This window comes from Silene latifolia, chromosome 8, assembly GCF_048544455.1.
Source record: "Silene latifolia isolate original U9 population chromosome 8, ASM4854445v1, whole genome shotgun sequence".
Taxonomy (NCBI): domain Eukaryota; kingdom Viridiplantae; phylum Streptophyta; class Magnoliopsida; order Caryophyllales; family Caryophyllaceae; genus Silene; species Silene latifolia.
In genome coordinates this window covers 57,895,056-57,911,774 of record NC_133533.1, presented here as the reverse complement: position 1 = coordinate 57,911,774, position 16,719 = coordinate 57,895,056, and the positions used below count along the sequence as shown (strand labels likewise).

Here is a 16,719-nt window from a genome sequence, read left to right as displayed (position 1 = left end):
ACAATATTTTTCTAAAACTTATTTTAGAGAGATAAAGAGAGAAGTGAGTAGTAAAAAATATAAGAATGAATTAGAGAGAATAAGAACAATTCTTATGCAAGAGTAGAAGGGGAAAACCGGTGGGTGGGGTGTGGCTAGGGAGCCAATGCATGTCCATTCTCTTTTTAGAATTGTTCTTATCAAAATACATTAGGGTGAAGTCTAGTTTTAGAGGTTAATCATTGTGTTTTCCACAATATAAAACAATTAACCATTTCACCCTATATCCTCTAAAAACGGTCCTCTAGATAATATGGACTCTGTTATAAGATAATTATGTTAAGGAAATATTGGGTAAATATTTCCGTAACTTATATGTATCTTGATGCCCAAGTGTCTAGTCCTATATAAATAAAGGACTCATTGTATATCATGAGATACACAATAATAAGAATTTATCTCTCTCTTTTCTACTTTCATAACACGTTATCAACACGTAACTCTTGAGCGGTAATTTCCTCACTATTGTTTCAGTACGTTTCATCCGCCTAATCCTCTTATTGGAACCTTCATAGATGGAATACGTACCTTTTCTCTATCTCAATAGTATTTATAAACCCTATGACTTTTCTCTATGATAATGTTTTTTTTTTCATTATTAATGACATGTTAACCTTGTTTTTCTTTTCTTAATGAACTTTTTTCTCGTTAATTATTTTTATCTTTTGGACATATATACATATGATCTATCTTTACCTTATAATTATAAGGAGATCATAATATTCATACATATTTTAATCCTTGTATCTTCATAGTCAAGGAATTATATATGCTAAACATTTAATTATACGGTTTAGCGGGGTGTATAAGCAATTTAAGTTGCTATGAATGTAGCCATATTATATTACTTGTCTCTGTGTCAATATACTTCAAAATTTGACATATTTTGTACAAGGACTTCAATCAACATGATTTATAAGTTGATTTACGTAAGAGATTATAATTATATCTCATGGCTATATATATGAAATACTCCTTTGTTTCCTCGTTTGGAACTATATTATACTTACGTATATTTGATGCCCGGTAATAATTATTACCCCGTATATTTATATTAAAGAGGATATTCTTGTAGCGAAATAGATATTTATGAAAAGGATCTATACTTTGTCGCTATTTGTCGTTTTTGTTTTCTTTAAATGTTAGTATAAATTGTCATAAACACAGAAGGAGAGTTGTATATATATTTTTTTTACGTCTTATAACCATGCTTTATTATGTACCACATACTTCTAGCAAACCTCTAAGCCTAATATGTTTTTATTTTTATTATTTTTCTTCTACTATCAACATGTGTGTACCTTTTTTCCAAATCATGTCACATATTAGTACACTTGTTTTCTTCTGTATACAACATATTAACTTTGATGGTCTCCCACATATCACTTATTCATGATTGCCTACTTTCTACTGCATATCTCCTACACTATACTAGAACAATGTATATTTTATATTCGTATTTTTGTCTACTGAGTATGAGTTACTTCTAATTTTACGTAATTTATATCAACTAATGATCCCATTTTTTTTTTTTATCTTTTTTCATTTCTCTGAAAGTTTTTATTTAAATCCTTCTCATATCAGATGTCGAATCTTTCAAAATTGGAATTTTTAGCCCTCGACATATCAGGAAAGAATTATTTATCATGGATTTTAGACGCTGAAATGCATCTTACAGCTGCGTCTCTGGGAAAAACTATTATTGAGGGCAATAAAGAATCCGATGAGGATCGTTCAAAGGCTCTAATTATCCTCCGTCGTCATCTTGACGAATCTTTGAAGGCACAGTATCTAACGGTGAAAGACCCGTATACTCTGTGGACCGAACTGAAAGGTCGATTTGACCATCAAAAAGATGTTATCCTTCCTCGTGCAAGGTACGAATGGATGCACCTCCGCCTACAGGATTTTAAAAGTGTTATTGAATATAATTCAGCACTATTTCAGATTGTTTCTCGCTTTAAATTATGTGGAGAAACTATTACTGAATCTGATCTTTTGGAGAAAACCTATTCAACTTTTCATGCCTCGAATATTGTTTTACAACAACAGTATCGAGAGCGTCGATTTACAAAATATTCTGAGCTTATTGCTTGTTTATTAGTTGCTGAACAGAACAATGAATTGTTGATGCAAAATCATCAGATTCATCCCACAAGCTCATCACCTATTCCTGAAGTGAATGCTACTGTTTCTGAAAGAGGTGGGAAAAAGCATGGACATGGCTTAGGTCCTAAACAATTCATTAACAAAAAGAAAGGCGGTTATAATTCGAAAGGTGGTAATAATTCCTATCAAAAAAAGGAGAAAAGGCATGAATCAATATGTCATAGATGTGGTTCAGCAGGACACTGGGCAGATGTTTGTCGTACACCAAGACATCTCGTTGATCTCTATAAAGCTTCTATCAAAGCAAAAGATGCTGAAACAAATTTTGCCCAATATGAAATACCATTGAGTAGTACTCATCTTGACCTCCCTGATTTCAAGACAAATGCAAAATGATGAAGAATTTGTTGACGTCAATACCTTCATTAATGATGTCTAAGCTTATCGATTAGACTTTGGAATAAACTATTCCCTTGTTTTCATATTTATCTACAATAAGTGACATTGACTGTCCTAGAAAGTTTTTTTTTTCCAGCTAGTTAATTATCTTTTTAAAGAATCATTTGTTATTTCCTTTTTAGTAATGGATTTTATTTCAGTTTTAAAGTCTCCTTATTACTTTACTTATAATCTTATTTTTAATTTTTTTAAAGAAATATGGATATTGCTAATGGAAAGTTGAAAACAAGTATCGAAGATGTATGTCTTGTAGACAGTGCGACAACTCATTCAATTATTTGTCATAAACGATATTTCTCCCAATTAACGTTAGCTACATCTAATGTTAATAGAATATCGGGCTCATCCAATATTATCGAGGGTTATGGAGAAGCCCTATTAGTGTTACCTAATGGTACAAAAATTTATATTCATGAAGCCTTATTTTCAACAAGGTCTGAATGAAATTTATTAAGTTTTAAAGATATTCGTCTTAATGGATATCATCTTGAAACAACAAATGAGTCCAACATAGAGTACCTATGTATTACTGCTATTATCTCAGGAAAGAAGCAAGTATTGGAAAAGCTCCCTGGTTTGCCTTCAGGATTATATCATACTATCCTTACTGAATCACATTTAGTGAGGCACCCTAAAATTTCTGATCCCAGTATTTTTAAACTCTGGCATGATCGGTTAGGCCACCCGGGATCCACAATGATGCGTCGAGTTATAGAAAACACGCATGGACATCCTTTAAAGAACATAAAAGTCTTATCCACACATGATTGTCCATGTCACGCTTGCTATGAATGGAAATTGATCATTAGACCATCTTTGATGAAAGTTGGTATAGAATCACCTAATTTCTTACAAAGAATTCAAGGCGATATTTGTGGACCAATTCACCCTTCATCGGGACCATTTCGTTATTTTATGGTTCTAATTGATGCTTCAACACGGTGGTCTCATGTTTGTCTACTTTCAACTCGTACTGTTGCATTTGCAAGAATCCTTTCACAGATCATTAAACTGCGAGCTCATTTTCCAGATTTTCCCATCAAAACTATTTGTCTTGATAATGCTGGTGAATTTACATCTAAAACATTTGATGAATATTACATGTCAATTGGTATTGATGTTGAACATCCTGTAGCCCATGTGCACACTCAAAATAGCCTAGCGGAATCTTTTATTAAACGCTTACAATTAATTGCTAGACCATTAATTTTAAGGTCAAAATTGCCATTTTCGGTATGGGGTCACGCAATATTGCATGTTGCGGCTTTAGCACGTATCAGGCCAACCAGATTATCAACGATACTCCCCGTCAACTTGTATTTGGACATCAACCGAATATCTCTCATCTTAGAACTTTTGGTTATGCGGTGTATGTTCCCATAGCTCCACCTCATAGAGCGACAATGGGTCCTCAACGTAGGCTCAGCATATATGTTGGTTATGACTCTCCATCTATCATTAAATATTTAGAACCCTTAACAGGAGATGTCTTTAAAGCTAGATTTGCTGACTGTCAATTTGACGAGTCAAATTTCCCGTCGTTAGGGGGAGAAAAGTTAAAACTTGAGGAACGTCATGAAATTTCATGGAAAACACCAACATTAGCCCATTTTGATCCACGTACAAAGAATTGTGAACTTGAGGTTCAAAGGATTATACAGTTGCAAAACATTGCAAATAGAATGCCTGATGCTTTTATTGACACTAGAAGGGTGACAAAATCACATATACCCGCCGCAAATACTCCGGCGAAGGTGTGTATTCTAGAACAGCATCATGGCATATCAAATGAGTCCAAGGTACGTTTAAAATGTGGATGACCTTTGGGTGCAAAAGATTATGTTCCACGAAAGCGAAAATCAACCGTTGGTATTCGAGAACAGGATCCTCTAATCGAAAATATGATCGAACAATCAAACACAGATGATCAAATTGCACCTGATGAAACATATGTATCTCAAAGCAATGAAATATCGATAAATTATGTTGGTACAAAACAAAACTTGGACAGGAATATAATTATTCCAAATAGTGAGTTTTCTTTTGAAATTGCTCAGGATGTCATGGACAATATTGATGATCCCGAACATGGTCTGTTGACGAATGTCGAAATAGAAAAGATTGGCCATTATGGAATGATGCAATACAAGCAGAGTTAAACTCATTAGAAAAACGTAAAGGTTTTGGTCCAGTTGTTGAAACTCCTAAAAATGTAAAAGCCGTTGGGTACAAATGGGTATTTGTACGAAAGCGCAATGAGAAAAATGAAATCGTAAGATATAAAGCTCGACTCGTTGCACAAGGTTTCTCATAAAGACCTGGTATTGATTACCAAGAAACCTATTCTCCAGTGATGGATGCCATCACATTTCGATTTCTTATTAGCTTAGCGGCTTCAGAGAAACTTGATATGCGTCTCATGGATGTAATCACAGCTTATCTTTATGGGTCACTTGATAGTGACATCTACATGAAAATTCCTGAAGGACTCCAAATACCCACATCAAACGTAGCTAAACAACGTAGCATATAACGTAGCATATACTCGATAAAGCTACAAAGGGCTTTATATGAACTAAAACAATACTGGAAGGATGTGGTATAATCGCCTTAGTGAATATTTGTTTGAAAGAGGGATACACTAATAATGCCATTTGTCCATGTGTCTTCATTAAGAAATCTAGTTCTGGATTTGCAATTATTGCAGTGTACGTTGATGATTTAAATCTCATTGGGACCTTAGATGCTCTCACTCAAACCGCAATTTATTTGCAAAAGGAATTTGAGATGAAAGATCTTGGTAAAACAAAATTTTGCCTCGGTTTACAAATTGCGCACGTCTCAAATGGAATATTTATTCATCAATCTGCTTATACGGAAAAGGTCTTAAAACGTTTTTATATGGACAAAGCACATCCCTTAAGTTCACCAATGGTTGTGAGATCACTTGATGTGAATAAAGATCCATTTCGACCTAAAGAAGATGGTGAAGAACTTCTTGGATCAGAAGTACCATATTTAAGTGCAATTGGTGCTCTCATGTATCTTGCAAATTGTACAAGACCCGAAATTGCATTTTCAGTCAATCGCTTGGCTAGATACAGTTCTGCTCGAACTAAAAGACATTGCAATGGGGTCAAGCATTTACTTAGATATCTTAGTGGTACAATTGATTTAGGTTTATTTTACTCTTATGAATCTGAATCAAAACTAGTTGGATATGGAGATGCTGATTATCTTTCTAACCCACACAAAGGAAAATCACAAAGTGGGTATTTGTTCACTTATGGTGATACAACTATATCATGGCGGTCCTCCTAAAGCGGAGAAATCGCGGCTACATCCACAAATCATTCTGAATTACTAGCGATACATGAGGCAAGTCGTGAATGCTTATGGTTAAGGTCTGTAATACATCATATCCAGGACTCATGTGGACTTAGCTCAATCAAAGACTCACCAAGTGTGTTATACGAAGACAATGCTGCTTGTATTGCACAATTAAAGGAAGGTTTCATCAAAGGTGATCGAACGAAGCACATCAGTCCAAAATGTTTCTTTACGCATGATCTATAGAAACATGGTGAAATTGACATTCAACAAGTGCGTTCAAGTGATAATCTGGCAGATCTTTTTACCAAAGCACTACCAACTTCAACATTCAAGAAATTAGTTTACAAGATAGGGATGCGTAGACTTAAAGATTTGTAATCCAAGTTTTTACTAATGTATCCATCAGGGGGAGCGTTCTTTAATAGGCTTGTCTTATTTTACTCTTTTTCCTTCGTCAAGGTTTTGTCCCACTGGGTTTTCCTTGACAAGGTTTTAACGAGGCAACTCGGACAAGTTCGCCGACTTAGACATAGTGGTCATCAGGGGGAGTGTTATAAGATAATTATGTTAAGGAAATATTGGGTAAATATTTCCGTAACTTATATGTGAAATATCATAGATCCATATTAGATTCTCTAATAAAAATTAAATTATCTCATAATTTATCATTTAGGTGATCTATGTAACATGCATGCTAATATAAAAGCATAAAAATAAAAGTATAAGGAAAAACAATTTCCTTACATTGATTTTGTAGTAAAAAGGGCACAAACTAGTTCACCTTACTAGCTTGTTCTTGAGCTTATACCAAATGAATGCTATCCTCCACGTTCTCCTCTACCTCGTTCTCGGTTTGTGGCTCTCGAACTTCTTCAAGTTCAAATTTTTTCCTACTCTGTCTCCTAGAAATAAACTCCTTTTCTAGGAAGACAGCATCACGAGCCACAAACACTTTGTTCTCGTGTTTATTGTAGAAGTAATAGCCACGTGTTTCCCTTGGATATCCTACAAAAAGACATTTGTCAGACCTGGGTGCAAGCTTATTGTCAGACTTGATCTTAACGTACGCTTCGCAACCCCAAATACGCATGAATGACAAATGAGGGACTTTCCCTCTCCATATCTCATATGGAGTCGTATCGGCCGCTTTAGTCGGGCTTCGATTTAGTGAAAATACAGCAGACAAGAGGGCAAAACCCCAAAATGAACTAGGAAGCTCAGTTAGACTCATCATAGACCGAACCATATCAATCTTCAATCAAGTTTCTTCTATTATTCTTGCTTTATTATTTGGATCATCTTAAGTTGGTATAATTCCTTTACTCTTTAATCTTTATTGTTCATTTCTTCATTCTATTATCATGTTTATACTTGTTGTGATGATTGACACCATTAATGACATATTTCCTATGATGATGAGTGAGTAGTCTCTTAGCTAGGATTAGTGGGTAATTAAGGGAAACCAACATGGGATTGATTCATGCTTAATCTAATATGTTCACATGATTAAATTGCTTGCTTGTTGTGATGTCAACTTTATGCACATGTTATGTTTGATGAAATGCTAAGCCTATGAATCCTTGCATTTACTATCATCTTCTATCCTTTCAACTTGGCTTGTAAGACATAACCCAACTCGAGTCTTGTTAGACCATGCATAGAAGTTGAATAGGAGGAAAGTAAGTCGACTTGTAGGTGTTGTACAATCTAATCGATTCGACTCCGGACCCAACTCTTCCTATGAACCGTAAGACATAAACTAACTCGGTTCCTCCACAACATTAATTGCTTGCAACTTTGTAAACATGTTTGTACGATCAACACCATGAATCCCACATGACCATGATATCTAATAACTTTTAATCGATTGTTTACATCTTTCCTTTTATTGTTTGCTTCACTTTATTATTTTTTATTGATAGGACACAACTACAAATAGCATATTGTAACACTAGCATAAATTGAGATAGATAGACTTAGGACCCAAAGCCACCGTCCATGGATCGGCCTCGACTTACCGCTAACTAGTTGTTTGTTGAGTATTATAAATGTGTTTGATTGGATGAGCGACGACATCGTCGGGATCAAAATGGCGCGGGTTGTAGGGATGGTGCTATGTGATTAAGTTCTTACTTGTTTGTCTATTTTAATTGTGCTTTCACCTTGAAGAACTTGTTCCTCGGGGATTCTTCTGCGTTTTTGTGTAGTTTCCATGCTTGTAGTTGTTTCCTTGTCTTAGTTATGATGACTGGACATGTGTTATGGAGTATGTGATGGATCTTTTGAGTATGACTATGGGTATGGAGAGTTTGAGGAGCAAGTCAACACAAACCTACCTCACTATTTGTACAATGAAAATCCTAACCACTACCCCAATTTTTTCCACAAAATCACCACACCCAATATCCAAACAACCATCACCCACGATACCATTTCACAATGAACTTCATTGCCACAATCTGACCACTTTCACACCTACCCACAACAAGAAGATGAACCCATTCAAAACATGATCCTCCAAATGATAGGAGACCAACAAAACTTCTTCAAGAAAATGCTAGAAGAGAGCCGAAAAGAAGAAGATGTTCTTAAAAACATCGCCATCCAGAGAAAGGAATTGGGGATTCGAATTGCCCAATTAAAAGAATTCCAAGCAACCCCTCACCACCGTTCTTTGGATATTGAGCATAAATGCGAGTTTGAAGTGGTGACATTTGACATGGAAGATGAAAGGTGGGAGGAGCCAAGTTCCTTGAGCTCTTGTGACTATGAGAGTGTTGTGTTTGATGAAGAAGACATGAGGTTGAGCAAACCAAATGTTCTTAACCTTTGTGAGTATGAGGGTGTATCCTTTAACGTGAACATTGAGGTGTTGGAAAAAGAGCTAGACAAAACCCCCATTCATGATTTACGTGAAGATAGCAACAATGATGATGAACCTAGAGGAGGGATTCACAATATCACCTTGCTTGAAGAGCCTATCCTTGAGACATTTGAGATACCCTATCATGAAGAAGAACGTCCTTCCTTTATCCTTCATGAAGACCACTTGACACCTATCATGGAGCCAATGATCATTGAAGAGGATATGTTAGATCTTCTCGAAAAGTCAAAGTGTCTTACAAGAGTTATTTAGTGAAAAAGCTCAAGGAGAAAATTTCTCGTGAGGCTACTTGTGAAGATTTGGCACCCATAATCTCAACTCCCATGGTGTCCGATCATCAAAGTCATGAAAATTCTCCTTCCACCTTGGAAGGATTGAAGAATCAAAATGCTATCATCATCACCAAAATTGAAGGAGAAGTTGGTAAGTGGAAGTCCACGGATGAAAATGAACCACACTTCACGCTCAATCTTAACAAGAATCATGAATATGTTTACTTGAAGTATTGGAAAGCTAACGCTAAGGAGGAGACAAGAAAAAGAGCATTTTACAAGCCCCCTTGGCCAAATTTCATCTTCAAATGGAGCAACCCATACTTGTGCTTATTTGGAGCTTGCTCACAAGCTTTTGACCTTTTGTTGAGGGCCTTGAGCTCTATGGATAAGAATTCCTTCAAATTGAACTAGTTTGGTGGAGTCCTACCTCAAACCACCGTTTGTAAGATATTTCTTGAACCCTTTATTTTGTATAATATTGTACATATTTTTGCATTTAAATCCTTGCACGAGAGAAGAAAGAAGAAGGAGAAAGAAGGACGTGCGATTTCCCCGGAACCCGCCCGTCCGGGGCTGCGAAAAAGGAAAGACGAGCGAGGAAGAATCCGGCGGATTCAAAGAAATCCGCCCGTCTTTTACAATCAAATCCGTCCTATCCACGGGGCCGTCCACGTCCGTGGCGTCAAAAGCGAGATTTGTCTGGCCAAAATCCGTGCGGATTAGAAGGAATCCGTCCAAATCTGTTGAAGACGTCCGTCTTACGCCAAAATCCGGCCGTCTTGTTCCTGCTTCTCCAACCAACGGTTTCTGTTCTAGAATCCGTGCGGATTCTACGAAAACGCCGTCTTGCCCATCGAGAAATCCGTCCCGTCCCGACTACGATCCGCTCGGATTATTTGTTCCCATGTGGAGAAATCGGGTCCAAGCCCACCTATCCGTTGGGATTCCCTTCTTTTTCTATATAAACACCCCTTCTCCCTCATTTCCTCATCTACCAAACCCTAACACTCTCTTTCATCCTCCAAATCCCCTCCATATCCTCAAAAACACTCCACATCACCCCCATCACCAACATGAGTTCCAAGGAAAGGCCAGAAATTGTTTGATTCGATCGGAAAGAAGCGAAAGGGGTCATCCTCTTCAACACCACGAAATGTGATAATGAGGGGAGGTATTGAACAACTCAACAACTTCCAAGAAGTGATCTTCATATCCGACGACCAACGCGAAAATTTCGTCGAGCTTCTAGGTAAGAAATACGAACCTACTCAATTTGTTGACACTAGGGTGTTGGAAATCCTTAAGATAAGGTACCCTACCGAGGCATTCTTCAATGGCCTTGGCATTGGGGACCTTTTCCATGCTCGTGAAGAGACTTACCTTAGTCTCACCCTCGAATCTTGAGTAGCCTTCGCATTGTGGCGGATGCCGCAACAATTTAGGCATGGAGTTTAGGTTATGGCAAGAGACCATGTTCTTTCTCTTGAGGAATTTGCCTAGGTTTCGGTCTTCAAATACCCACCGCCTATCTCTTAAAAAAGACTTAGATGATTTTAGTGTGGATTTTCTTTGGAAGAAAACATCTCCCAGGGAAGAACTTTACCCATATAAAGCATTGCTACACATTTGCTATTCAACACCGGTGATTCGATTCATAGAGAACGCTTTATGTAGGGATGCATCAATGGGAGGTACGAGCAAGATCGGTGTACCTAAATCGACTTAACTTTCTTGAGTCTCGTTTGAATGTTCGGCGGTGAGGCGTTATAACTTCAATACGCCACTTGAGATACTCAATAGGTTCAATGACTTTGCTCAAGGAACATCTCAACTTAAAACCTTCGTGATGGGAGGTCTAATTACAATGTTGGCAAAACACCTTTGCCCCGGGTTTAATGCCCAAGGAACCTATATTCCTCTTGAAGGGAGGACTTTGATTGATGAGCACACCATTTTCTATAGTCACCGATGGTGTAACTACTGTGACTTGATGGGGGTGTGGAATGGTACACCAAGGGTTGCACTTGATGATCCTTGAAGGATGGAAGATCTGGGCATCGAACCACGATTGGTCCATGCTCTCCTCCAAGCTACCTCCTTGATATCAGAATTCTTGATAATCCCCTCAAAGGAAGAGCCACGCCGTCAACCACCTCGTGGAGGGCGGGGGATACAAATGCGCCCACCTTCCTATGTCCTATCCCACCTTACCTATCCCGCATACCCCTTTCCAACCGTGATCCCCAACACCCGGGTATAAATGATTTGATGGCCCTCATGAATAGAGTAGATCTTGGGATGCGCTAAAAGGGAGGGAAGAAGACTGTAGCCCTCTGCCCTCAATCTATACCATGGCTCAACAAGGGTATGTTGACCCTAATGGTCCTTTGCCCTCTTGGGCACAATAAGACTCTTGTTCCCAAACTATGGGGACCAAGCTAGGAGTCGCGACGATGGAGGGCATTCAAGCGAGGTGGAGGTACTCGGGTCGGAGGAAGTTTGACCAAAAGGAGGATATTGGGGCCAAGCGCCGGGATATGATCAAGCCGGAAGCTCTCACGGTTATGGCTACGACCAAGATGAGGATGACGAGTGAAAGAGGCCTACTTCACCACCTCCACATGTATAATACCTCTCTCTCTCTCTCTCATATTTCACATTCATTTAAATCCCCAGCATTGAAAGCTTCATTATGTATTATATTTCATATTGCATTGGCACATTAGTTAGTTCATTTACATTAGTTTGCATTTGTAATATACTTCCTTATGATTCATATAAGATAGTTGCATATAAACTAGAATTCATGCATAGTTACTAATGGCCAAACCTATTCATTTCTACACTAGAAATAGTGTTTAAATCGGTTTAGGGAGAGTTTGATCATAGGTTAAACCAAGCATTTATCATGCATCATATAGTATAGTTTAGATTGCATTCATTTGTTATATATGTCATATAGAATTGCATTTAGTCAGGCATGCATTCATTCATACCATATCATTGCATTTTGTGTGCTTTATTGAAAAATCAAAATCCAAAAACATGTTTTCCTTTTATTCCTACTCCTACCATGTACATTGAGGACAATGTCCAAAATAAAGTGGGGGATGGGAATTTATATAAATGCATAAAAATTGAAAAATTTCAAAAAAATCCCAAAAATATGTTCTTTAATTTCATAAAAACAAAAAACCATAAAAATTTGAAAAATTGAAAAATCCAAAAACAAGTTCTTTTCCTTTGTAGTATAAACTTGTATATATTTTTGTATATATTGTGTTTGTTCTATCACTTGTTCACATTGATTGACTACGCCACATATGAGACATGAGGATATTGAAGACCGCATGGTATGATCTTTCCAATCTCCCTTTTCCTCTTTATGTTAATGACTATGTGGCTTCATTTTGATTGATGCGGTATAACAATGTGAATCTAGGACTTGCATTTAGTTTATATGGCATGTTAGTTGGTAGAATCATTTGCATTAGGATGTTTATATGTTAGTTGCATCATGGCATGTAGTTGCATGTTAGAAAAAATTTTGCGAAACCGTCTATTTGGGAAGCTTGACAAGTGTATATAGGTCCTAGTAGATGCTTTTTATTCTTAAGACTTTGCTTGTTAGAATGCTTGTAAACACCCCTAGGATGTCATGTTAAGTATCCTTGACCCATGGTTTAAGGCCTAGTCAAGAGTACCTTGTGGTGTGATAACTCCTTGGCTACCGTTTATTCAAAGCGACCATGAACCATGCACATACTCATCATTCATCCATATTCTACCCGCATTTTGTCATGAAAGGAATGGGCACAAAAAGAAATCAATTTGAGTTCAATGAAATGAAAAGTGAAAGAAAGTTTGCAAAAATGCATCAAAATGAAAAGAGGAGTAAATAAAAATAGACTCCTAAGCTTCAAACAAGGCACCTAGATTACTAATTGGGGTGACTTTGAAAATGTTCCAAAGAATGCAAAAGTTGTCCAAGTATTGAAATGCCAAAATCAAAAAGAATGGCAAAGCAGTGTTCTCAAAATGTCAAATGCCAAAGAAATTGGGGGGAAAAACAAAAACAAAAGCAAACTCCCAAAAATGAAACTCAAATATCTATCGATCCCTTTATCCATCGTATCCATTTTTGTGCATGGTAGAGAGGGGATCTAATCTTCTTCTTCTTGTCTAGGCAAGAAGGGGAATTCGATCCTCCGGTGTTTCTAACACCATAGGGAGTCTACTCGACAAAAGCATTTAACGATTGAGGACAAAGGTAAATTTAGCTTGACCCTTTTGGAGATTTATTGGTATCCTTCTAGGCTTAGTAGTTTGAACAAATTGCATCTATGAAGGATTGTGTACCCTTGAATTGCTTCCTTGTAGATAATTTAGCCACTTAGATGAGGGGAAAGTGGCTATTCTTTTTGTAGATGCATCCATTACTTGATTTTGTGTGTTAATGATTGGATGTGTCGCCATTTTATAAGACCCACCTTGCCTTGCAAGAAGACATCCTACCTCATGGTTGTCTTGTTGTGTGAGTTGAAGGGAGGCGGTGATTACGCTAATTGTCTCACATATCGGCTTTATATTGTGGATTAGTTTAATAAAAAGGTCTAATTTTAGTCACCTCTTTACTGGAGCCAGTGAGTTGATTTAGGGATATTTGATGGAAACCATAATTAGCGCTTTGCTAGTCCCCTAATTGAGCCTATTTGCATACTATTATAACATTCTTTACATTTTATCAGTCAAAACCTTCCTATTTGCTTTCTATCATCGCATTTAAATATGTTTTTGTAGAAAAGGAGATGATAAAGCGGAAACTCGCCTTCGCCTTCGCATATTTGGAAGCTACTTGACGATAATAGATGGACTAGTATGAAGAGGAAGCAAGGACTAAAGACCAATCCCGAAAGAATAAAATGGGAATGAGCAAAAAAGGGGAAGAGAAGGAGAATCCATTGCTTGAAGAACAATCCGGCGGATTTATCCGAAGAAATCCGCCCGTCTCATCACCACAATCTGAGCGTCTTGCTCTTGAATCCTTTCTGGTTGCTGCTAGAATCCGGGATTCCCACCGTAATCCTTCGGATCTTTTCTCCCTGAAAATCCGCCGTCCCGACTTCAATACGGATTCTCCACATAATTTCATTCTTCAAACTCCCCAATGGAGAAAGCCCTTCTCTTGAACAATCACCTCTCATCCTCAAATCTCAAAGTGTAATTATAGTTAGCAGCCTTGATTAACCCTAATGCATCCACCCAATTTCCACTATAAATATCCCATTTGTAAATTAATCAGAAAACTCTTTAGAGTAGAAAATGCTTCTTTAGATTAGATTAGAGTAGATTGAAATGGGTCTTTCTTAATCTTTCCTGGAATATACATTAATCTCTCCTTAATTATTGTTCAAGTTTATTATTCAAGCTTATTATTGGGTAATTGAAGATTATTAGGTTATTATTGGAGGATTGACAACCTTCCATCAATCAATCAAGTTTCTTCTATTATTTTTTTGCTTTATTATTTGGATCATCTTAAGTTGGTATAATTCGCTGCTCTTTAATCTTTATTGTTCATTTCTTCATTCTTATTATCATGTTTATACTTGTTGTGATGATTGACACCATTAATGACATATTTCCTATGATGATGAGTGAGTAGTCTCTTAGCTAGGATTAGTGGGTAATTAAGGAAACCAACAGCAGGATTGATTAAGTAGCAATCTAATATGTTCACATGATTAAATTGCTTGCTTGTTGTGATGTCGACTTTATGCATGTTATATGTTTGATGAAATGCTAAGCACGAATCCTTGCATTTTTACCATCTTCTATCCTTTCAGCAGCTGAACTTAAGACAAAAACCAAACGACTAAAGTCTTGTTAGACCATGCATAGAAGTTGAATAGGAGGAAAGTAAGTCGACTTGAAGGTGTTGTACAATCTAATCGATTCGGCTCCGGGACCCAGCTCTTCCTATGAACCGTAAGACATAACCCAGCTCAGTTCCTCCACAACATAAATTGTACCTTTGTAAACATGTTTGTATCGTCAACACCATGAACCCCCCATGACCCCATGATATCCTAGCACTTTTAATCAATTGTTTACATCTTTCCTTTTATTGTTTGCTTCACTTTATTGCTTTTATTAGTCTAGGACACAACTACAAACCCAACATATTGTGACACTAGCATAAATTGAGATAGATAGACTTAGGACCCAAAGCACACCGTCCCATGGATCGACCTCGACTTACCTTTAACTAGTTGTTTGTTGAGTATTATAAATGTGTTTGATTGGATGAGCGACGACATCGTCCGGATCACTATACCACAATCTTTTAGGTGTGAATCAAATTCAATATTTAAATACTCACCACCACGGTCGGACCGTAGGGTCTTTATCTTTTTATCCAATTGGTTCTCTACTTTATTTTGGAACTCTTTGAACTTGTCAAATGCTTCACTCTTGTTCTTAATTAAATAGACATACCATATCTACTTAAGTCATCAGTAAAAGTAATGAAGTAGTGAAAACCTCCTCTAGTGGTGATGGTTAATGGTCACACACATCCGTATGTATGGAACGAAACCTCACTGGCTCGTGTCCTTTTTCCCTAAAAGGTGCCGAGTCATCTTGCCTAGAAGGCAAGACTCGCATGTACCATAAGATTCGAAACCAAAATTAAGACACTTTTGATGAAGCAAGTCTTGTGCGTCTTTTCGTTTACGTGGCCAAAAGCGACAATGCAAGGTAGGATTCGTTTGGATCACCGTTTGAGCTTTTGGTTTCCACCTTGATAAAACGTCATTAACATCATTTAAAACATAAATGCCTCCAATTGAAATGACCTTCCCACAAACCACATCATTAAAAGAAAAAATACAACACTTGTCCTTAATCATAAAACAAAAGCCTTCCCGTCTAACGCGGAAATGGAGATGATGTTCTTAGTTAAAGTTGGTACAAAATAACACTTATTTAAATACAACTCTAAACCACTAGCTAAGGCGAGCACATAGGTCCCCACGGAAATGGCGACTTCTCTAGCTCCATTTGCCCTGCGGAGATCCACGTCACCTTTGCTGGTGCTTTGCACGTCCACAAACTACGCAAATGATTACAAAGGTGAGAGCAAATGTTGTGGGATCGAGATTTTACTTTGGATCGATGGGGATGGTAGGATCGAATCGGTAGAATCGGAACGTAGAATCGCAAGATTCTATAAACTCACTAAATATAATTTTTTATTTGGTAAAAACATATAATTGAAAATCAAAACACTTATTTATTAATATTTATTCATAAAATATTGGTAATTAATGATTTTAGTATCATTGTATGAACAACTTACACGAAATTTGAATTTTCGGTGTTATTATATAAAAATATATATTAATTTTTTTATTATGGAATCGGATCGTAGGATCGTAAAATCGTAGGATCGTATTATGATCTCATCTCTAGAAATTTTCAAATTAATAGGATCGTAAGATTCTACAACTATGATAGAATCGTAGGATCCAGGATCGGTCAAGCATTTTTGGATCGTAAAATCGTAGAATCGTTGGATCGAATCGCGATTCGACAACAATGGGTGAGAGCCACATCCGG

General features: G+C 37.1%; 1 protein-coding gene across 1 annotated transcript; it reads left to right on the top strand.

Annotated features, from left to right (window-relative positions):
• The first annotated feature begins 1,623 nt into the window (after positions 1 to 1,623).
• Positions 1,624 to 2,544, top strand: LOC141595238 (uncharacterized). The gene has a single exon (XM_074415203.1). It carries the CDS (start codon positions 1,624 to 1,626, stop codon positions 2,542 to 2,544), a length of 921 nt encoding a protein of 306 aa, XP_074271304.1.
• The last annotated feature ends 14,175 nt before the right edge of the window (positions 2,545 to 16,719 follow it).